General features: G+C 47.7%; 2 protein-coding genes across 2 annotated transcripts; one reads left to right on the top strand and one right to left on the bottom strand.

Moving 5' to 3' along the window:
- Positions 1-1551: 1551 nt before the first annotated feature.
- TRIM54 (tripartite motif containing 54) lies at positions 1552-22872 on the top strand. Its single transcript, XM_021697703.1, has 9 exons — positions 1552-1719; positions 18639-18811; positions 19011-19182; positions 20792-20887; positions 21511-21744; positions 22002-22024; positions 22136-22260; positions 22388-22578; positions 22789-22872. Exons 1-9 carry the CDS (start codon positions 1552-1554, stop codon positions 22870-22872), a joined length of 1266 nt encoding a protein of 421 aa, XP_021553378.1.
- Positions 22873-23466: 594 nt separating this feature from the next.
- Positions 23467-23847, bottom strand: UCN (urocortin). Its single transcript, XM_021697744.1, has one exon. The coding sequence runs from the start codon at positions 23845-23847 to the stop codon at positions 23467-23469; it is 381 nt and encodes a 126-aa protein (XP_021553419.1).
- Positions 23848-24224: the final 377 nt, after the last annotated feature.

The following is a 24224-nucleotide window of genomic DNA, read 5'->3' on the forward strand; positions in this document are numbered from 1 at the left end:
TCCTTTTTACCACATCTTATGCATGCTGATCACCATATGTTTTGTTAACAGGGGCATGAAACATGTGATAGGGAAAAGATAATACTTCTACAGACCCTTTCCCCATTCGTGCCTCTTCACACTGCCTGTTTTCTCCTCTCCACACCATTTCCCATCCACCCAAGGTCAGAGCCGAGTAACTCCTCAAACTTCTCTCTCCTGAATGGGAGAAGTGCTAAGGAATGTCAGTAAATAAAAGAGCTTTTGTCCAATCCAATGCATCTGTTGGGTCCCCAAAAGACAAATCGGGCCTGGGATAGAGGAAAAGGCCCGTGGGAAAAAAAGACAGAGGGCTGGTGCTCACATCTGAGACCAGCCTGCCTTGGAGAGGAGGAGTCCAGGACAACTGTGGAGTTGAGGCAGAGGCTTCCCAGAGCCTTGTGATTATGACTTTGTCAGTGCTCTAAAATTTCCCCGGAGACCAATTCCCCTGCTGCCCAAAATAGGTTCCTGGCACTCAGGTCCTTTCTGCTCAGCTCAACTTCTCTCGATTTCCTAACAAATTTAAAGTCCTTAGAGTGGCTCCAGTGATGTGTTCATGGACCAAATCCCCACACTTTCTCAGAGGCATGCTCCTGAGGTCGTTCCAGGCCCTGGTGCAACTGCCAGCTCTAGCGTCCTTAGCTTCTGTTCCTAGGGTGAGATAAGAAAGTTCTGGGCAAGAACAAAAATGGACCAGAAGTGTTGGACCAGAGCCTTTCCCTCTAATCTCTGGTGCCCCTGTTCTGAATCACAGCATTCAACGGAAGAGGGTGAGGGTCACTGGCTAAACCTTGGAGGCACTGACCAGGCCCCGGGTCTGGTGAGATCTTTCCTGCCACCCTGAGCCATGTCTGGTGCCCCCATCCAGGCCAGTTTAGATTCTGCGTCACGCCCTGGAAGAAGAGCCCAAGCCAGAGCGTGCTTATGGGGGTCAGGGGCTCACAGGAGCCTTCTGAGCCTGAGAGCTTGACACCTTCACAGACCTACCTTTCACCATGAGCAGTGAAGCTCACCCCTGCTCTTGCGTAAGGCAGTCACCCATTCCCGAGTGAGTCAGGGTCACTCACTCGGTGACAGCTGTGGCTCGCCTTACATGAGCTAAATTGGGAGTTGGAATGTCATGCAGATGCCCCTTGTTCCCCACCCCCATGTTAAAATTAATCTCCTCTCTGGGAAGGGAGGGACACACAGTGCTGCCCATAGAGTGAACAAGAGTCATTTGGAGAACAAAAGGAGAAATTGTCAGGGACAGAGTCGCTCAGGGACGGAGGGACAGATAAAGCTAACTACATGTGTCTGGCTGGGGTACAGAGCAAAGACTAGAGAAAGAGAAGTGTCTGAAAACAGCTGAGGACGAGGTGAATTGTTGGAGGAAGGGACAGGAGAGAGAGCAGAGCTATTTCAAGAGTGAGTGGTAGAAGGGAACGTAAGAACCCACGGACTGTCTGAAGTGAACGAGGAAGGGTCCAGAGGCAGTGAGGGAAGGCCAGGACTGGGGCCAAGGCCAGGGCAGGCACGATCGCTGAGGGGATGAACTTCACAGTGGGTTTCAAGCCGCTGCTAGGGGATGCACACAGCATGGACAACCTGGAGAAGCAGCTCATCTGCCCCATCTGCCTGGAGATGTTCTCCAAACCGGTGGTGATCCTGCCCTGCCAGCACAACCTGTGTCGCAAGTGTGCCAACGACGTCTTCCAGGTGGGCTGGGGGGCAGGGCCTGGGGGGGCCTACGTACCTTTGTGGGGGCCGGCTCATCAGGTCGGGGCGGAGACTCCAGAGTGCTCCATGAGGTGGGTGGGGGCTGTCCTGGCGGCAGGGCAGAAGACTGGGGGTCCCAGGAGATCCCAGAGTAAGCATGAGTCAGCAGCTGCTTGGCAGGCTGGCGAGTGCCACCAATGGGTGCACGGACCGCAGCTCGATAGCTGCTGTCTGCAGGGGAAAGAAGACCCCCAGAGAAACTAGAGCCTGGGAGGGAGGTGACCCTACGCCAGGCTGTGTGGCAATCTGTGCTGGACTCTGCATTCCAGTTTGGAGTTTCAGATTTGGAGGATGATGCGGAAGACTGGGAGAAAATATCAATAAGGTAAGCATTACAAAATGAGCCCTGTGAGAAAAGTCAGTGATGAAACGATTTGTATTTGAGGCAAAGCTCAGCGTGCCCATCTTTGGGGGCAGAGTTAGACGTGGGCAGGAGATCGGGAGTTCTCCCCAACTAAAGTTCACACCTGTGCCCCACTCCACATTGGTCAATAGAGGGGCCTGCTGGTTAAAAAGGACTGTGGTCACTTAAGTAAAGAGAATGCAGAAAAATGCAATGAGCTTTGGTTTATGTGAGGTCATGGGGCAAAGCATAGCTAATCAAATTCACAGATGTCATTTTAGCTTCTGATTTCAGAAAGAAATGCAGCATATACTAGAATGGTTTATAAATGGGTTTTCTTTCTTGTCCTGTGCCACTGGAATGAAGATCAGAGAAAGTAAGTGGAAGAGTGCATGCTCACACGTGCCCACACACGCACATACACACACACCTTGCAAATGAAGTAAAATCTCTGAATAGACCAGAGCTGGCTAGCTTAGTAGGCGTGGCAGTGATAAGGAACATTATGAACACATATTCTTCAACTGTATCAGAATTCAGGAGGAAATGTGTTGAACACAAATGATTTTTAACCTAACCAAGAAAATGCTTTTTTTTTTTTTTCGTTCTTCGGGGCGGCATGTTTGGGAAAAAAATTAATGCATTGGCTAAGTCAGGCTGTCCCATAGCTGTGCTCTGTGACCTACCCTTTGCTGTCTGCCATCTTCCTGTTGAGGCTCATTCCCATCTCCTATTCTTTTTTTTTTTTTAACATTTTTTTAAAGATTTTATTTGAGAGAGAGAGTGCAAGTGAGAGAGCACAAATGGGGAGCAGCAGAGGGAGAAGGAGAAGCAGACTCCCCGCTAAGCAGGGAGCCCCACGTGTGGCTCAATCCTAAGACCCTGGGATCATGACGTGAGCCCAAGGCAGATGCTTAACCGACTGAGCCACCCAGCCGCCCCTCTATCTCCTCTTCTTCTATGTGTCTAAGCCTGCCATTACATTGTTTGGCTCCAGAATATCTCAGAGCCAGTAATTTTCCCTCTCTGGGAAGGGCTGACTGCTCCGTCTATTCATCCTGGACATCAAGTCATGTACTAGAGGCCTCACCTTGCCCACCATCTTAGTATCCCCTTGGGCTAAGTACCTTTCTGAACATCCTTCAGGCTGAGATGCCCAGGAGGGAATGGCAAAAAGATTTTGCCATCCCTTCTCATGAATTTGTAGTGAAAGATCCTTCCATTAGATCTTGAAATACATGAAAGCAAAGAGAAGTTTTTTTGTTTTTTTTTTTATTTGACAGAGAGAGACACAGCGAGAGAGGGAACACAAGCAGGGGGAGTGGGAGAGGGAGAAGCAGGCCTCCCGCGGAGCTGGGAGCCCGATGCAGGGCTCGATCCCAGGATCCTGGGACCATGACCTGAGCCGAAGGCAGGCGCTTAACGACTGAGCCACCCAGGCGCCCTGCAAAGAGAAGTTTTTAAAGCGAAGGTAATCTGTTCTATAAAAAAAAAAAAGTGGCCCCAGGTACGAGAATATTAAAGTATGAGGCACATAGTATCATCAGGCAGAGGGTCCCAGGGACAGGTTCTCTACGTGTAGGTTAGAGGATGTTTGAGTGGCCTCCCTTGTTCAAGTCAGCGCTCTGTATCCTGGCACACCATTTTGGTTCCTTGAAGCTCTGAAATACTGTTTGGACACAGAGAGAACCGGAACTGAGCTGAAATCTATGCATAATATTTAAGAAACAACATGATTCCCGGAGCTTTGGGATGGTTCTGTGGATCTGGACCGATGTGTCTCTTTTAAAGTGCAGAGCACCCCTGGCGCCCCCGCCCCCAGGAGAAGAGTGAACAGCTCATTTCCTTGCTCTGCTTTTTTTGGGGCAGCCTGGTGGGAGGCTGACCCAGTTCTTTGGCTGCACTTAGGTATATACATCTCAGTAGATCTTCCTCTGAAAGATGAGCATATTTAGTTTTTTCGCACATTGCCTCCACATTTTGACAACTGTAGGCATAATCAGATTGTCTGTTTTCTAAGTATGGGAACAAGAATAGGACTTTTGGTAACTCTATCTTAAAACCACTTAGGAAGAATACCCTGAGAACATTGCCTAGAAAGTTAATAGAACTTATAAAACTTATACCAGTGTCACACACACACACACACACACACTTTAAAAAAAATACTATAGGAGTTTATATCATGAAAAGTGGCCACCTCAGGCCCTCATTGCACTTCTTCAAATGGAGGTAGCCATTTCCAACTCTCTTGGGTATCCTTCCAGAGATTTTCCATGGATAGGTACATGTGCGCTTGTGCGTGTGTGTGTGTGTGTGTGTGTATGTATGTGTGTGTTTGAACTACACTCGTCTTACATCTGCCTTTGTTCACTTACTCTTTCGGCAGTTCCATCTCCACACGTTCAGATCTATGTCTTCATTTTATTTATTCATTTTTTAAATTTTTTTTAAAGATTTTATTTATTTATTTGAGAGAGAGAGAGAGCACAAGAGGGGGGAGCGGGAGAGGGAGAAGCAGACTTCCCGCTGAGCGGGGAGCCTGATGCGGGACTCGATCCTGGGACTCCAGGATCATGACCTGAGCTGAAGGCAGTCGCTTAACCAACTGAGCCACCCAGGAGCCCCTGTGTCTTCATTTTAAAATGGCCACATAAGGGGCACCTGGGTGGCTCAGTCAGTTAAGCATCCGACTCTTGATTTTGGCTCCGGTCATGATCTCAGGGTCGTGAGATCAAAACCCCATGTGGGCCTGCTAGGGATTCTCTTTCTCCCTTTCCCTCTGCCTCTGCCTCCCCCCACCCACTCTCGCTCTAAATAAATAAATAAAATGGCTGTATAGTGTTCCATTGTTATGACTGGACCGCAGTCTATTTAAATCAGTCCTCTGAAACATTTAGATGGTGTCCAGTGTTTTGCTGCCCTAAAAACTGCTGTGATGGACAACAAGCAAGAATTTTAGGAAACTGTGGGGCACCTGGCTGGCTCAGTCAGAAGAGCATGTGACTCTTGATCTCAGGGTTGTGAGTTCAGTCTCAGGGTTGTGAGCTCAAGCTCCACGTTGGGTGTAGAGATTACTTAAAAATAAAAATTTTAAATAAAAAAATTGTAGAGAATTATGATTTTATAACATCAGGTTAATTAGCCAAGAAGCAAATTTAAAAATGTTTAATTGAACATTTAATTGACAATGTTGAACATTATTAAGGGTTTGGGAGAAAGTCATCCAGAATCCTACCTCCCCCAACGCAGTGATTTTCACATTTGTATATTACTTTCAGCCCTGGTGGCCACACATATTTTTACATAGCTGCCATCACAATTTAACTAAGTTTCTTTCTTTCTTTCTTTCTTTTTTAAAGATTTTATTTATTTATTTATTTGACAGAGAGAGAGAGACAGTGAGAGAGGGAACACAAGTAGGGGGAGTGGGAGAGGGAGAAGCAGGCTTCCCACTGAGTAGGGAGCCTGATGTGGGGGCTCGATCCCAGGACCCTGGGATCATGACCTGAGCCGAAGGCAGACATAACTTAGCCAGGCGTCCCTAACTAGATTTCTTTAGAGCTGTAATACCTCTCTCTCTCTCTCTCTCTCACTCTGAATTTAAAGAGAAAAGACACCGAAATACCACATTAACCCCCTCTAATTTCTCCCTCCCTCTTTCTCCACACTTGCGCCCACTCAGCACCAAGCACTTTGACTAGAGGAAATCTGTTGGTGTGGGAATTTGACACAAACATCTTCCCATGCGTTTCTGTATCTGTAAGCTCTATTCAGCCCTAAACTCCCTTAAGCAAAGCCTCTGGTTTATTCTGATACCTGCCCCCACTTCACTGTGGGCACTTGTTTATGCGCTGCAACGTGTTGTAATTTCACAGACAACCAGAAGGCCTTGGAAGAAGGTTGTTGAGAAACAGCTTTTCTGGAAGGTGTCCATCTAGGGAGAGATTTGCAGATATGGGAATATGAAGAAAGGGGCCACCTTCTCTAATAAAGAGTGGCCCGGGAAAGAGATGACTTCTGTTTCACTCCACCCTGGAATCCAGTTCCTTATCGGTTCATTGTGAGGACCTGTGGTCATCAGGAGAGGCCTGCCTCCTTGACCACTTCCACTGCTCCTGAGGGTGCCTGGACCTCCCCAGCCCAACCATGGGGGGTCTCCTTTATGAGAAATTGGTTCACTGCAAGTTTGTGAATGCCATTTACTTTGTAGCAGAGTTAGGGATCTTGCTTACTTGACGGAAGAAACTTGGTTAGTGGAGAACCCAAAAAACCTAGATCGAGACTAGCTCCTGGGTTCTGGTCACACCAGCTTCTTCCTTTCTTGCCATGTGATGTCAGTCAGGCTATTTTACCTCTTCAAGCCTGTTTACACATATAGAGATTAAAAGGATACTTTAAACTAATCTTTAACATCCTTGTAATTCTAACAATCTGATTTCACAAATTCCAGAAACCTTACTATAGATTTCCTTTTTTTTTTTTTAAGTTATTTATTTTTTTAGTAATCTCTACACCCAATGTGGGGCTCAAACTCAAAACCCTGAGATCGAGGGTCGCATGCTCTTCCGACTGGGTCAGCCAGGCGCCCCTGGATTTACATTTTTTAAGCGTTTTCTATTCTGTTACCAATGCCCTGACTTGACTCACTCTTCTTTTCGATCTTCCTTCTAGCCAGTCTCCTCTCACAGACCCCCTGTGCCAGGCTCTCTGCTAGGTTCTGTCAGGCAGAGCCAGCCCTCCACTCAGAATCCCTCTCCCACCCACAACTCAGCTTTTGCCGACATCTGAATTCTTCCAAGGCTCTTCAACATTTCTCCAAATGTCTGGTCTTCTGCTACCATTATCCCATGGTTTCTCCAGTATTTTCTGAAGGTCTGGCTCAGAGGACCTGCATGGTCCACTATTCATCATTGGCCAGGTCATCAATTTGGGGGAGATAGCCTCCAACCCCCCCGCCCTTGAACTCATAGAGCATCTTTCTAGATGGAACATTTCTATTAGAGGCTATGGAACATTACAAAAAAAAAAAAAAAAAAGGAAACACCATACAGCCTAAAAAACAGCTCATGGCATATATGCCACACAATAGCCTTGACCACAGCCTAGAATTAAATTCCATTTATTTACTCCCTTCCATTTTTATCTCCCACAGTGAAGAACAGTTATTTCATGTTCTGTGGTTCTGTGTGGTCATAAACTTTTAGGATTGTTAACAACCCTTTGTGCATGGGCGCCTGGGTGGCTCAGTTGGTTAAGCAACTGCCTTCGGCTCAGGTCATGATCCTGGAGTCCCAGGATCGAGTCCCGCATCGGGCTCTGCTCAGTGGGGAATCTGCTTCTCCCTCTGACCCTCCCCCCTCTCATGTTCTCTCTCTCTCTCTCAAATAAATAAATAAAATCTTAAAAAAAAAAATAAAAAAATAATTTGGATAGTAAACTTTTATAAAAAAAACAAAAAAAAAAACCACAACCCTTTGTGCAATGCTTTCTCATTTCCAGAGTACCTTCACATGCGTGATTCCATTTGAGTTATATAGGGTGGATGTGATTTCCATTTTACAGGGGGAACAGGACACAAGTTATAGACATACACACAAAGGGACAGAGAAAGGACATAAATCTAAGTCTTCTGTTTCCTAGAGTGATGGAATTTCCTTTACACATCACCTCAGTGGCACATGAAATTTTGCTCTATGGGGCTGGCTTTTTCGTGAACATGTAAGATCTCAGGAAAGAACAAAGACATTTCTGTGTACAAAAGAGCCCATCAGTTATTTTTTAGTTGTTATTTTTTTTTTAAAGTACAGGTCTTTTGCCATATGCCTCTACACAACTGTTTACAAAAACTTATATCTTAAAGAAGATATTAATTCAAAGATGCATTATATACAGTTTCATCAAGTTAAGAGTAGGTCTATTCCCTGTGCTCCTACACAATCACCTACAAAAACTTGCATTTTTTTTAGTGTTATTTATTTATTTATTTTAAAAGATTTTATTTATTTATTTGAGAAAGAGAGAATGAGAGACAGAGAGCACGAGAGGGAAAAGGGTCAGGGAGAAGCAGACTCTCCGCTGAGCAGGGAGCCCAATGTGGGACTTGATTCCGGGACTCCAGGATCATGACCTGAGCCAAAGGCAGTCGCCTAACCAACTGAGGCACCCAGGTGCCCCTTTTTTAGTGTTTTTTATTTTAGGTTTTTATTTTTTTAATTCCAGTTAGTTAACATACAGTGTTATTTCTTAGTCTTGAAATAGAAAGATAAACAGAAGCAGAAGATGGGATTTTGCTAACTGGATATTAGTCAGCTGAGAGATCTTTAGTCCAATATAGAGACAGTCAGCTGTGGAGATGTAGTAAGCATGTTGCCATCTACACCTTACAGTGAAATTCCTGTCTGTGGTGAGACCATGTAGGACTTACAATCAAGGCAGGAAGTTATCTCTTTTTGGACCATGGACCCCTTTGTCAATTTGTAAAGCCTGTGGACCCTAAGGGCGATGTCTGTGGTTTATGTAAGAAAAATGTTTTTATTTTCATTTTTTTAAAGATTTTATTTATTTATTTGAGAGATAGAGTGAGCAAGAGAGAGAGCACATGAGCAGGGGTAGAGGGAGAGGGAGAAGCAGGCTCCCTTGCTGAGCAAGGAGCCTGATGCGGGGCTTGATCCCAGGGCCCTGGAATCATGACCTGAGCTGAAGGCAGACCGACTGAGCCACCCAGGCACCCCAGAAAAATGTTTTTAAATGCATAAAATATAATACATATGATTATGAAGAAACTGGATCGCATGCATTCTCATACATTCTTAACGAGAACACAGCACACATTCTCATACATTCTCAATGAGGCTGATATTGCCCCAAGTATATCTGCCATATTAGAATTTTTTATTGTGATTTTATTTTTAAATTTTTATTTATTTTTTGCTTTCAGGTAAAATTCCCCCCCCAACTGTATTGAGATATAATTGACAAAAATTATACATATTTAAGGCGTGCAACATGATGGTTTGATATTGCGATCACCACAACCAAGAGAGTTAACACATCCATCACCTCACATGGTTACCACTGTGTGTGTGGTCTACTGCTCTCTTAGCAATTGCCAAGTATACAGTATCGTATGACTAACTCCAGTCACCATGCTGTACATCAGGTCCCCAGAACTAATTCATCTCATGATGGGAAATCTTGTGTCCTTTGACCAGCATCTCCTCATCCCCCGCCCCCCACCACCCCCACCTTTCTACTCTCTGCTTCTAGGAGTTCCACTTTTGTAGATTTTTGGTACTAAAATTTAATGGGGGAGGGGTCAATATTAGGGGGGAAAATGTCTTAAAAGTTTCCCGGAAGGAGCAGTAATGAAAAAAAGCTTGGGAAGCACTGGAATATAATTACCAGAGTAATTAGAACATGTTTGATAGAGTAATGTATGTGCTTCTATTACCACATTAAATCATGAGCTCAAGCAGTGGGCTTGAAGTAGTTTAGAAATAGTGATAAGCATAAATTATTTTTGGATATTTGAGCAACAACAGTAATGTGATGTGAAAATGCCTGTGATTTCTGTGGGTGACAAAGTACCACTACAACTACTGTGGTTCATTGCCTACATTTATAACTGAGGGAAATGTCCAATTTCTGCTAGAGGTTAATGAAAATCAAGGTGTGATTTTTTTTCTCATCTAGGTTCACAGAATTTTAGTCAAGGATCTTTCGGGGCTATGGTCCCCAGGTTAAATACTCCTGCATGACAGGCACCAGCATATTCCTAAGTATCCAGGCTTGACTTTCTCCTCTGCCCACAACCCACCCATGTCCAAGTGAATGGTCAGTCCTACTGATTCTGCCTCTGGCATCCCTAGTCTTTTTTTTTTTTTTTTTAAGATTTTATTTATTTGAGAGAGCGAGCATGAGAGGGGGCTCGGTCAGAGGGAGAAGCAGACTCCCCTCTAAGCAGAGTGCCCGACTCGGGGCTCGATCCCAGGACTCTGTAATCATGACCCAAACCGAAGGCAGGTGCCCAACCGATTGAGCCACCCAGGTGCCCCTGGTATCCCTAGTCTTTCCAAGATTGTTGCCACTACCTGAGAGTGGGCCCGTGACTTGCTTTAACTACGGCACTTGCTTCCCAGTTATCTGTGTCTTTAACCTCTCTCTTCCCTTCCCATCTATCCAAATTACCTCTCTTAGATTAATATTCACTCTTATTTTCTCTCCTAGTTCAGAAAAAAAACATGTCTACAAAATTAAGTTCAGATCCTTACCCTTGAATTCAAAGCCCTCTGTGATTTTGCCACAATTAAAAAAAAAAATTTAAAAGGGGCACCTGAGTGGCCCAGTGGGTTATACATATTTAAGGAGCAAAAAAACTTTTACTTTTTAAAAATGTGGGGCACCTCTTGGCTCAGTTGGTGGAGCATGTGACTCTTAATCTTGGGGTTGTGAGTTTGAGCCCCATGTCAGGTGTGGAGCCTACTCTTGCTTCTGCTCCAACTCTTGCTTTCTGCTCTGGTCATGATCTCATGGGTCATGAGATTGAACCCTGCATTAGGCTCTGAACTCAGCGGGGAGTCTGCTTGAGGAATCTCTCCCTCTGCCCTTCCCCCCACTCTCTTTCTCTCTCTCTCTCTCAAATAAATAAATAAATCTTCTAAAATTAATTAATAAAATTCAAAAGCCCTTCATTTAAAACCCCACCTTTCTAGCTCCTCCCCATGCCTCCCCCATTTGTAACTTAAAATCCTACAGTCTCTCTGGTCTCCTAAAACTCTTTCCTACCTAACCATCTGCTGCCTGTCTACCCTGTCTTCAAATGGTATCTTCTTTTTTTTTTTTTTAAAGATTTTATTTATTTATTTGAGAGAGAGAGAATGAGAGAGAGAGAACACCTGAGAGGGGATAGGGTCAGAGGACGAAGCAGACTCTCTGCCGAGGAGGAAGCCCGATGCGGGACTCGATCCAAGGACTCCAGGATCATGACCTGAGCCGAAGGCAGTCGCTTAACCAACTGAGCCACCCAGGCGCCCCAAATGGTATCTTCTTAAACATCCCCTCCCTTGAACCAACATAGTTCTTTACAGTTCTTCTAGTGGTTTATCTTCTTGGCTTTTATGGCACTCCAGCGCCCCCTTTCCATTCATTTCAGGGCTGAGCATTGCTTTTTTTTTTTTTTTTTTTTAGATTTTATTTATTTATTTGAGAGAGAGAGAGAAAGAAAGAGTGAGTGTGAGCAGAGGGAGGAGCAGAGAGGGAGATGGTGATAGAGAATCCCAAGCGGACTCTGCACTAAGCCTGACTGGGCAGGGGCAGGGGGCTTGATCTCATGACCCTGAGCTCATGACCTGAGCTGAAACCAAGAGTAGGATGCTCAACCGGCTGAGTCACCCAGATGCCCCTGAGCATTACATTTTTAAATATTTATTTTTTTTTAAAGTAGGCTCCACACCTGACATGGGGCTCAAACTCACAACCCCAAGATCAAGAGTCACATGCTCCACCAACTGAGCCAAGAGGTGCCCCACATTTTTAAAAAGTTTTTTTCAAACCCTAAAGTCTTTGTACAAAATTTGGAAATTAGAAAAAAAGAAAAAGGAAGGAATAAACCACAATTCTGTCACTTGATGACAATTATTGCAAAAAATATTTAACTTTTTTAAAAAATGCATTTTAAAAGTAATTCAGGGTCTATGGGGGGAAATTTGGGAAATGTATATGAATACAAAGAAGAGGTTTTAAAATCACCTGGGAATCCCATCACCCATTTCAAAATTGGGATCCTACTGTCTATATAGATTTACATCCTGCTTTTTTCATCTAAAATCATAACATGAGTATCTCCCCATGTTACAAAGAACTCTGTTAAAGATAATTGCATAATAATTCTGTTATAACTCATTTAATTGCTCTTCTATGTCAAATAACCAGTATGTTTCCTATATGAAAAAAATTATTGTTTATTTTGAATTACCAAAATAATATAGGTGTATTATATAAAATTCAAACCTCATACATAATACAAGTGATAGAACGTATAAATCCATCTAAACACACTAGGACTATTTCAGAGATGGGATTTCAGGAACTACTTCTATGAGACAAGGAGAGGGCGCTCCAGGGACAGCTGGGGAGAGACACAGACACTGGATCACAGAGTTAAAGAGAGGGAGATGGTGGACTCTGTGGTGTGAGAGGGAGAGGTTGTTATAAAAACCACCAGCTCCCTTCCCCATTTCACAGGCAAATACATACTGGTCAGGGTGTCTGAAATTCTTACCATATTATATCCGCCAAGGCTCATTGCTCACAGAACATCAGAAGCAAGTGCTAAGTACAGATCCCTCTTTTTAGATCTGAGAAGACTGAGACCCTGAGAGAAATTGTTTTCCTAAGGTCGTAAATGGCAAATCCAAAACCAGATCTTCGGATAATTGCTACTTTCCCTATATTGTGCCACATTAAATGCCTTCTGTTAAAATATAGAAATGTTACCAAGAAGGGGTAACAGTTTTATCCACATATCCAGTACAGATGACTTTCTCAAAATAACCACCCAGCATTTGCAAAAAATTTGGGACATGAGACAGACAGGTTTCGATTGAGGAAAGAGTCAGGAAAGAGTTAGAGTGACTCCCCAGACTTCATTCTCATTTCACCTTCCTGATTTTTGCCATAGTTATGTACCACCTGTGCTATGGTTGATTATTTCTATTTAAAAGGACTCACTTTTAGGGGCACCTGGGTGGCTCAGTTGGTTAAGCGACTGCCTTTGACTCAGGTCATGATCCCAGGGTCCTGGGATAGAACCCTGCTTCAGGCTCCTTGCTCAGTGGGGAGCCTGCTTCTCCCTCTGCCTCTGCCCCTCCCCTCTGCTTGTGCTGTCCCTCTCTCCATCAAATAAATAAATAAATAAATAAATAAAATCTTAAAAAAAAGGACTCACTTTTAAAGCTTAAATGTTTATCTTCATTCTAAATGACAAAGTCCTTGAAAAATCACTAGCTATGTAGGCTGGTTATTTTTTCTAATATGCACAAAATAAACACATAGAAATTCTCAATGTCCATTCTCATACCACCAAAAATCTTCATGCCTGTCATCAGTATGTATACCATACTTGGGGAAACACTGAGATAGCTCATGGGTAACACAGAGAGGGCCTCTAAGCAACATGACTGTGCCAAGAGTTAAAGAGCCTGGAAAATCCAAAAGATAAACTTAACTATTTCATCACTAGTCCCATTTAGCTCTAGTGCAAAAGGGCACATATATATATATGCATGCCAGGACTGACTAGCAAAGGATGTGGGATATGGAGTTGGGCGGACGAAACATTGCTGAGGCAATCACAGAAAGGAGGGGATGCCCTGAGGGTTAAGAGGAAAGCCAGCCAGCCTACCCCAGGTAGGATATGGCAGGAGGAACTGAGCTTTGGAAGAGGGAGGAGACTATGGAACCAGTGGATGGCTGGGAAATCTGCGGTGGGCTGCGGTACCTGCTCCAGGGAGCAGCACTGGGTCTATAGCCAAACTCCAAAAAACGGCAGAGATGCGACCCCTCCCTACCACCTGCCAGTGAGCTCTCCAGTTCCCCAGAAATGTGCTCTTCAAACAAAGGATTTAGGTTGGACTGCCTGATTCCAATTGTCTCTCAGACCCCTGGGTCCCAAGAGAATGGTAGTGATTAGCCAATAGGATGAGCTGCTAAAATGTCTTTACAAGGTGGGAAAGTGGTGAAGAGGTAGCGTGCTTCCTGGTCCCCTCCCCCTTGGCCCAGACATCCCAACAAGTTCTGATTGCTTTTTTTAAACTTTTTTTTAGGGGCACCTGGGTGGCTTAGTCAGTTAAGTGCCCGACTCTTGGTTTCGGCTCAGGTCATGATCTCATGGGGTCGTGATCCCAGGGGGTCCTGGGATTGAGCCCCGGGTAGGGCTTGGTGCTCAGGAGAGGATCTGTTTGGGGATTCTCTCTCTCTTTGCCCTCTCCTCACTCTCTCTCTCTCCCTCTCAAATACATAAATCTTAAAAAAAAAAAACACGTTTTTATATTGTGGTACAATGCATAGTGTAAATTTATCATTTTAACTATTCTTTTTTTTTAGTATTTTATTTATTTGAGAGAGAGGGCATGAGAGAGCAAGCACAAGCAGGGGGGGAGGGGTAGAAGGAGAGGGAGAAGCAGGCTCCCAGCTGAGCAGGGAGCCGAAGCGGGACTCCATCCCAGGACCCTGGGATCATGACCCAAGCCAAAGGCAGACGCTTAACCAGCTGAGCTACCCAGTCACCCTCATCTTAACTATTCTTAAGTGTGTAGCTCAGTGGCATTAACTATATTCACATTGTCGTATAACCATATCCAGAACTTCTCATCCTTCCAAACTGAAACTCTGTACCCATTAAAATAACTCCCCACTCCCCCACCCCCCAGTCCCTGGCAACCAACATTCTACTTTTTATCTCTATGAATTTGACAATTTCAGGTACCTCATATAAGAGGGATCATGCAGTATTTGTCCTTTTGTGACAGGCTGATTTCACCTAGCACAGTGTCCTCAAGGTTGACCCACATTGTCGCATGTAGTCCTGATTACTTTGATCCTGTCATTTTCCACCACAGTCTGTGTGACTATCCGTGTCATGCATTCTACTTCCTGCTGTCGTATCAAATGTGAATTTTGTTTCTATGTTGGTAACATATTTTACATGATTTCTTAATTCTGCCAGTTCATTTTTCTTCTCCAGCTTTGATCACTTTTATCTCTTCTTTTTCTTTCAAGATTTTATTTATTTATTTATTTATTTATTTATTTATTTATTTATTTATTTGAGAGAGAGAGAGAGAGAGAGTGCAGGGGTTGGTGAGGAGCAGAGGGAGAGAGACAAGTGGACTCCACGCTGAGTACAGCGCCTGATGCTGGGGCTCCATCTCATGACACTGAGATCATGACCTGAGCCGAAAGTAAGAGGCAGCCGCTTAACCAACTGAGCCACCGAGGGGCCCCTTTACTTATATCTCTTCTATAATCAAAGTGACTATGTTTTCTTTATTTCTTTAAAAAGGTCAGATTGAAATATTGTTTCTTAGAGCAATTCTTCTTCCAAAGCATCTTCTTCACCTGTCCTTTGCTTGTCATGCTTTCTTTTTCCTTTTTTTTTTTTTTATATCTCGGCTTGTATCTCCTGTTAGATCCTTTCTGCTTATCACTCCTCTTTGAATAGGGGTAGTTCCATCTGAGGCTGAGGGTGAATTCTTTACTCAACCCTCTGTTTACCTTGGCTTTTCTTCCACTGTCACCTAAATGTAAACTGGCTAGCTGGATGTTATCATTGGTTTGCAACCTCTGTTTGGTCCTTTGGTTCTTTGGTGAATTAGAGGGGTATGACCTGGATTAGTAGCTAACTGAATGTCTCAATTTGGTTATGTTGCCTCAGAATATTTTTCACACCTAATCTGAGGAATTATCTTTCTTGGGGGCATGTGGAGATCCATGGGAGGAAGTCTTGCAAAGATTTGAGCTATTTCCTTTCCTTTGCACAGACAAACAGGTCATTCTGGTTGCAAGCTGGACCCTTATATTGCTTCACGAGGTTTTGGTTTTGATGGGTCATATTTTGTTTATCTCTGCTCAAATAACATCAATCCGCAGTTGCACAGATGACTTTTACATTTTTCTTTCCTTTGTGAAGGGTTGATGTTTGGCCTTAATAAAAATCTGTTTCCACCTGACATTCAGAGACGAATATTGGCCCTGGGCATCATTCTTCAGGTGGCCTCAATTTTGTTGCACCTGACAATGTAGTATATTGATTTTTAGGATGGACTCTGGGGTCAGAGTGCCTGAGTTCAAATATTGGTTCTGTCACCTATTATCTGATGACCGTGAACAATTTATTTAACATCTCTGGGCTACAACTTCCTGTCTTTGAAATGGCACTAATAGTAGTACCTATTTCATAAGGTTGGTAAGAGGTTTAAATGAGTTAATACAAATAAAAGGACTTAGAGCAAAACCTGGCATGAAGTATGTGCCCAATTAGCCACTGTCACTATATTTCCTGTAGTCTAAGTTCGGGGGAGCGTAAATGTTCATCTCCTCCATTATATTTACAAGAAATCCTTGAGGGTTAAATTCAGTAATGTCTGGGAAGCCCATAGCATGGTGCTTGACACATAATAGACCCTCAAAACATGTGTTGAATGTTAAATAATGAATATTGAGGAAGAGGGGGCAGTGCAGAGGAAGGTGGGGGAGAGAGGCCATTCAGGAGTTTGCGCTCTGGGCTAAGATTTTAGAATATTGCCCCCTTTTTACCCATTCAAACCTTCACTGAGCCAGCAGCAAATCAAAGAGAAGTCAGATCCTTCCAGGAACTTGCGGCTTACAGTTCTCCCAACAGCTCCTTACTCACTTGGATTCTAAATAATGAAAGGTAATGGTATTAAGTAAGCAAAAGCCCAGTGATCTGACACTTTAACCCATTCCCTAAAGTAAACTCAGCAGTACTTATACAATTCCAGCTACCAAGAAGGACAAAGGCACAAACACAGCCTTGGATAATCTCAAACTAATCCGTTTGGCTTTATGACGGCCTGAAGTGTTAACTTCTTATGATTCACAAGAAATGCCCCCAAAATGTGACATTTGTCATATACCAGTCACTCTCACCAAGGTAGGCTTGCCCACTTCACGGGGTCACTTTTCCTGCCTTGCCTACACCTCTTGCTTTTAAAGGTTCAAACAAGACTGTGGACTTGGACGCTTGTATGTATTCTGGGTGTTGTTGCACAAATAAGGTGCCCTCCAGCTGATGTCCAGCATAAGGATTTGGAGAATTCCATCGAAATCAACTGCAGGAAATACATCTAAATTTGCAAAGTCACAGGTGACTGTTCTCCCCGTTACCCTCTACGAGTCCATGGTCTTCCAGCCATTTAAGACTAAGTTCTGCCATAAGTGACAGAAAACCCAAAATAGCAATGGCTTAAGAAGGTGAAAACGTGTGTTTTTCTCTCAAGTGGAAGTATAGGTAGGCAGTCCAGGACTGCCTCATCAGAGCCTCACTCCTTTTATCTTGCTGCCATTCTCATCATGTGACTACCTCATGGCTCAACATGGTTGCTTCAACTTGAGCCACTCCATCTTCACTCCAGCCAGCAGGAAGGAGAAAAGAGGGCATGCCCCTCCATTAAAGATACTTCCTAGAAATGGCACAAAACATTGCTATCTACATCCCAGTGGCCAGAATGCAGTCACCTGGTCACACCCAGCCAGAAGGGAGGCTTGAACACACAATCTTTATTCCATGTGTCTTGCTAAAAATTCAGAGATTCTATTATTGAAGAAGACAGGGTAAATATCGAAGAACAACAAGTAGTCTCTTATCTCTCCTGCCATCCACAGTTGACCCCTCTGTCTTCTCTGAAGACCAGCCTTCCTGTTCACACTTTCTGACCCCTCCTGCTTTCCACTTCCACTTCACAAGACTAAGAGTGGCCACAATGTCAGTTCTTGGCCCAACTCTACAAGTCTTTTCAGTTTCAAAGCTGCACACTGTCTAGCCACCTCCACCTCTGTGTCTCCATTCCAAATTCCTGGAGAGAACATTTGATTGGTTCTGCTTGGGTCAGGTGATCACCTCCTCAATGCTGAGCCAATCATCTGTGGCCTGGGCCATGGCAGGGCTCTCCCTTTTAAGATGGGATGGAGCAAGTTCTCTAAGAGGTGGAAGTGATGAACATCTCTTGTAAATCCTCCTTCTGCGCTTACTCTTATCATAACACCCAGCCTGCTGAATGTAGTTGTCGCTTTGCTCGGTTTGCTCGTCCATAGGGCAGGGATGCATTTATTCATATCTTATCCCCATAGCCTTGCAATTACCTGGCACACTCAATATTTATTGTAGAAGTAATAATCCAATCTTGTCCTTAATTTTACAGATTGAACGCTTGCTCAAATTTACATGGTAGAACAGTGTTAGGGGCAGCACAGGAACACAGGTCTCCTGACTCCCAGTCTCTAGGACGGTTTCCTAGAATGACCCAGCATGGTGTGGCTTGTGTGCTCCATTGTTCAGCACTTGTCTCAGTTTCCCTGTCAAGGGCTCCAGAGAATCTCCCCCCTCTCCCCAGATGTGGCCCATGAGAGCCCAGGAGGATATTGGCTGCACCACCCAGAGTCCATTTCCAACCTTAGCCTTCCTGTCAACACCAGTGTCTCTCCACACCTGCAAGCTGGGCCCCTTTGGGGAAATCCCATCCTGACTGGGCCTTGACCAAAGTTAGGCTCTAGATGCAGGGATGCTTAAGGAGTAATGAAGCAAAAGCGGGAAAGAAGATCTCCATGGCCACACACCTGAGCTGCTCTCAGAGGAGGAGGGCCCCACCATCGGAAAGAGCTGATGCCTCTCCTTCCGCTATTCTACACATCGGCCCTCATGACCGTTCCTCCCTGCCTCCTCCCTGGTCCCTCAGGCCTCACTGTGCCTGTTCTCTCGTGTTACTTGTCCCTACAGGCCTCGAACCCTCTGTGGCAATCCCGGGGCTCCACCACCGTGTCTTCGGGAGGCCGTTTCCGCTGCCCATCTTGCAGGCATGAGGTTGTCCTGGACAGACATGGTGTCTATGGCCTGCAGCGAAACCTGCTAGTGGAGAACATCATCGACATTTACAAGCAGGAGTCTTCCCGGTGAGCCCTCAGGACCTCTTGTCCCTCTAAGGAGCAGGGCCTGGCACACAGCGGGGGAACTTATCAGCCAAAAGGGAAGGGCTGAGAGGATCAGTTTAGAGATCAGAGGCCTGGACCCTGGGACGCCCCACACTCACGGGATGCACCTCCCTGCAGCCTGGCCCCTGACCCTCCTGCCACCCCACCCGCTCCCCTCCAGGCCACTGCACTCCAAGGCTGAGCAGCACCTCATGTGTGAGGAGCACGAAGAAGAGAAGATCAACATCTACTGCCTGAGCTGTGAAGTGCCCACCTGCTCTCTCTGTAAGGTCTTTGGCGCCCACAAGGACTGTGAGGTGGCCCCGCTGCCCACCATTTACAAACGCCAGAAGGTACCAAGCAGCAGAGGGAGCAAGCATGGTGAGGTGGGGACAGGGGACAGGGTCTCCAACTGCAGCCTCTCACTTCACTTGGTTTTTAAAGGCTGGCAGATCAGGGCTACCGTCCCAGTTCTGGGCATGACTCAGTGTGTCCGTGGCTAAGTCACTTGACCTCTCTGGCCCTGACTTTCCTCGCTTGTAAAATGGGGATGAAAATGCCAACTTCCAAAGTTGTTTTAAGATACAATTAGATAATGTATACCAGCAACTTCAGTTTGGTGGCCGAGGTGCTCTCCAGGCCCTCTCACTACCACACAACTACATTTGACCTAAAACATAATTTAAAACTTATATCAGTGGGGTGCCTGGGTGGCTCAGTCAGTTGAGCGTCTGACTCATTATTTTGTCTCAGGTCATGATCTCAGGGCTGTGAGATCGAGCTGCATGTCGGGGTCTGCACTCAGCACTGAGTCTGCTTGAGATCCTCTCCCTCTGCCCCTCCCTTTGCCCACGATCTTGCTTTCTGTCTCTCTCATAAATTAAATAAATCTTTTTAAAAAATAAAATAGAAACTATATCAGAGGGCAAATGCTGGCAGTATTCCTGAGCTAGAGAGATGAGAATATGCCTTCAGAGCCCTGAAATGTGGACACCTGACCTGAAGACCCCCACGAATCCCAGGTTAAACTGGAATCTCAGGAACCAAGGTGGTCAGAAGTGCCGCCTGGCTTTTGACAAAAGTGAATGCAGAATCTGCCTAGAGGGAAACCCCCTCAATTTAGGCCCTTGGGTTCTCCTTAGATTAAGAAAAACAAAATATTAATTCAAAAGTGAAGATACTGAGAGAAGTGTACCCCATGAGTGAAGTCGGTAGAAACAAAAATTACAGATTAAACCCCTGAGGAATTCAGATAATGGAATTATTAAAGACTTGAGAGTCACTGTGTATAAAATGCTTTCTTAAAAAGATGGAATAAAACCCCAGCAATACTAGATTACCAAACATGCAGATTTAACAAAAAGCCAAATAGAGCTTTTAAAAATGAAAATGTGGGGGCGCCTGGGTGGCTCAGTTGGTTAAGCGACTGCCTTCGGCTCAGGTCATGATCCTGGAGTCCCGGGATCGAGTCCCGCATCGGGCTCCCTGCTCGGCAGGGAGTCTGCTTCTCCCTCTGACCCTCCCCCTCTCATGCTCTCTCTCTCTCTCTCAAATAAATAAATAAAATCTTAAAAAAAAAAATGAAAATGTGGTTGTTGAAATAAAACACTGAAAAGGTGAATTAAATGGCAGAGTCCTCCGAAGAGAGAATTAGCGAACAGGAAGGTGGGCCTGAAAAAGCAGCCTAGGATGCAGCACAGGGGGATGAGAAGGATGAGCACATATGTCTCCTCAGAGTCTTTCTCATTTGGTGGTGGAGGCCCTCCTCTTTCCACCTCCTTCCAGAATCCATAAATATGCTTCCACACTTCTTGGATGGTTCCAAGCCATCTAGATCTCTGGAATGGCTGCTCTGATGGTGGGGCAGAGGGGCAGTCCTCTCCTAGGTGGCCCTGGCTGGGATGGGGGGGACAGCTCTAGACAGGGTCCTCCAGCTCTAAGGGCTGGCCTGTTGTGTGGCAGAGCGAGCTCAGCGATGGCATCGCGATGCTGGTCGCGGGCAATGACCGTGTGCAAGCAGTGATCACACAGATGGAGGAAGTGTGCCAGACCATCGAGGTGAGCCTGGGATGGGAGGGAGGGGAAATTTCTGGGTTCCTGGGGGTGAATCACAAGTAGTGGGATATAGGTTTGAGTCCAGCTGTGCCCCCTGGCTAGCTCTGTGACTTTGGTCCAGTTACTTCAATTCTCTGTGCTTTGCTGATTATGAGAATGATATGATGACTACCTCGCTGGATATTTTTGAGAATTAAATGAGATTATACAAGTAAAAAATAGGGCCAGAGATACCCCTGAAGTACTTTAAAATATTGTATTTGCTAAAGAGAGAAAATCTTAAAAGTTTTCACAAGAAAAAAATATATAACTATTTAGTGACAGTGGTAACTAGACTTGTGATCATTTCACAATATCTACAAATACGGGATCATTACATTGTACACTGGAAACTAATATAATGTTAAAAGTCAATTATATCTCAATTTAAAAAAAAACTTGTAATTGCTGTTACTGAAAAGACCTGGGAATGAGCAGCCCTTGGCTGCAGTTGTAGCTCGGCCACTATGTGTGGGGAACTTTCCTTCTTGGCTGTCTGTGGCTTCCATTAAGTGGGGAGTGGGGAGTGGAACAAGTAGGTGAGTGCTCTCCCAGCTAGAGGTCTCATCCTTGCTCCCCTCGTTCAGGACAACAGCCGGAGGCAGAAGCAGTTGCTTAACCAGAGGTTCGAGGCCCTGTGCTCGGTGCTGGAGGAGCGCAAGGCTGAGCTGCTGCAGGCGCTGGCCCGCGAGCAGGAGGGGAAGCTGCAGCGAGTCCGGGGCCTCATCCGCCAGTATGGAGACCACCTGGAAGCCTCCTCCAAGCTCGTGGAGTCCGCCATCCAGTCCATGGAGGAGCCACAGATGGCGCTGTACCTGCAGGTGGGCCCTGGCGGAGGGAGGCGGGCCGCAGAGTGGCTGCGGTGGGGGCCTCGGCACCCGGAGGGCTGGGCTCCGGTCTCCTCTCTGGCTCCCGCTTGCCCCACGGCCTTGGGCAGGTCACCCCGCCTGAGTCCGTTTTCTCGTCAACGAACCGGGATATGCATCCCCGCCTACCCCGCAGGACTGTGGGCACCAGAAATGGGACTTTGCCAGCGCCTGGCACGGTGCTTACGCTCACCCTCCTTTCTTCCCTGCAGCAGGCCAAGGAGCTGATCAATAAGTGAGTAGGCGGAGCGGGCAGGGCAGGGCAGGGGCTGTGTGGGCTCCGCCGCCACGCGCAGGAGGTCGAGGGTGCTGGGGCCGGTCCAGCTGAGCGGCTGCCGCGCCGCAGGGTCGGGGCAATGTCGAAAGCGGAGCTGGCAGGACGGCCAGAACCGGGCTATGAAAGCATGGAGCAGTTCACCGTGAGCGTGGAGCACGTGGCCGAAATGCTGAGGACCATCGACTTCCAGCCGGGTGAGGGAGTGAGGATGGGAAGGGGCGGCGGGCCGCTGGGACTGGGCGTCCCGAGGGGACGCAGGGGGGGGGGCGTCACGGCCAGAGAAGCAGGGACCCCACCTCACGGGGCCTTCCTTGGGGCTAGGCGCTTCCGGGGAGGAAGAGGATGAGGAGGTAGCATTGGACGGGGAAGAGGGCAGCGCAGGGCCTGAGGAAGAGCGGCCGGAAGGTGAGTGCGGCCCGAGGGGCCTGGCGGGGCTGGCCCTACGCTCGGGTCCCCTCTTCTGTGACGCCTTCCTGCAGCCCCCGGGATGGCTGCAGGCCTCGGCTCCTGAAGTGCGTCCCCGCCCAGCAGGGGGGGGCGCGCCCCCTAGCGCGCGTGCGGAAGTACACTGTCTTTCCCACCAGCCTTTCCTGGGGGCTCTGGGAGACCAGGTTGGGTCGGGCGGTAGAGGAGAAAGGCACGTGGCTGGGGGAAAGGGGTGACTTGGGTTCGGAGCTGCCTTGTTCCCGTGGAGCGCCCGCCCACCGAGCTTTCTTTCCCAGGCACAGGCGGGCACTGACCCGCCCCCTGTTGGGGAGCCCGCGCACCTGGGGCCTGGCGCTGGGGTCGCGGAGGACCTGCGCTGAGACCGCCGCGCGACCCAGCTTGGCGCCCCGCCGCGGGGGAGGGGCTCAATAAAGGGCTAATGCGTCCAGACCCGCAGCTCCGTTCACTGCTCACTCTCAGCCTCGGCTTCGGAGGCGACCCCATCACCATCCTGCTCTTCTCCGGATCTGGGACCATCTGAGGGGCGGAAGTGGAATGACCCCCGTGGGGCATCTCCTTGATATCAAGCACGGGTTCGCGAGCCCAGTGCCAAGGGAAGAGGGTCGGGGTGGGGCGGCGGCACCAGAACTTTGAGTTCCTGGGGTTCGATGGGGGCACAGGACCCCCCGGCTGAAAGCCCTTCTGCCGGAGTCCTCGTGGAGCATCCGGTACCCTCTCGCCGGCCTGGGAGGCCGCACTTTTCCACGGGCTCCCACCCTGCTGTGCTTCCCTGTGCCCCACAACCGAGGCCAAAGGCTCTTCAGCACTTTTATTAAAAATTGGTGACGCACAGAGTGCTGCGAGCATCCCTGGGCCGCTCTAGCCCGCGGGACTGGGTCAGTTCCAGTCGCGCACGTCCCGGCCCGGGGGTGGGGGACGGGGGTCGAGGTTCTCGTGGCTGCAGACCGCGCCGATCACTTGCCCACCGACTCGAATATGATGCGGTTCTGCTCGGCGCGCTCCCGCTGGCTCTGTGTCCGCGCCAGCTCCAGCAGGGTCCGCAGCAGGTGGAAGGTGAGATCAATGGACAGCGGAGGGTCGTCCCGTCTCGGCCGCTCGCCCGCGGTCCGGGATCTCCACCGGCCGGGCCCCGCGCGGCGCGGGAAGCGCTCGGCCAGCAGCAAGAGCAGCGCGCGGGCCCCGCCGTCCTGGTTCCGCGCCCCGGGGCTCCAGCGCAGACTCGGGTCCCGGACCCCGGCCGCCGCCGCCTCCGGGCTCCACCGGCTGCTCCCCGGGCGCTGCTGTGCCAGGAGCAGCAGCGCCACCAGCAGTGCCGCGCGTCCCCCCTGCTTCATGGTGCCGCCGGCCCTGGACACACAGGGGCAGCGCAGGGTGAGGTGCGCCCGGGGCAGTCGCGGGTGGCACCACTCCCCTTCCCGCGCGCATCCAGCTCCCTGCGCCTGCCGCCTGGTACCCACAGCCTTCCCTCCAGCCACAGCCGCTGCCCAGCCCGATCCTCCCTCTCTCCCTCTCTCCCCTTGGGCGAGCGGTGGTGGCTGAGCTGAGCGCCAAGTCCTGGTGCTGAGGGAGTCAGGGCGGATGCTCCGAGCCACTCACAGGTTGCGGGAGAGTGTCTGCACGCCGCAGGACGGGGCTCCGCTCTCTGTCCCTCGGGCGGGCTGAGGGCGCTGTGGGGACCACGGGGTCTGTCCCGGGACCGCCGCCAGCCTTA

The sequence above is a fragment of the Neomonachus schauinslandi genome, chromosome 10 (genome assembly GCF_002201575.2).
Source record: "Neomonachus schauinslandi chromosome 10, ASM220157v2, whole genome shotgun sequence".
NCBI classification, from domain to species: domain Eukaryota; kingdom Metazoa; phylum Chordata; class Mammalia; order Carnivora; family Phocidae; genus Neomonachus; species Neomonachus schauinslandi.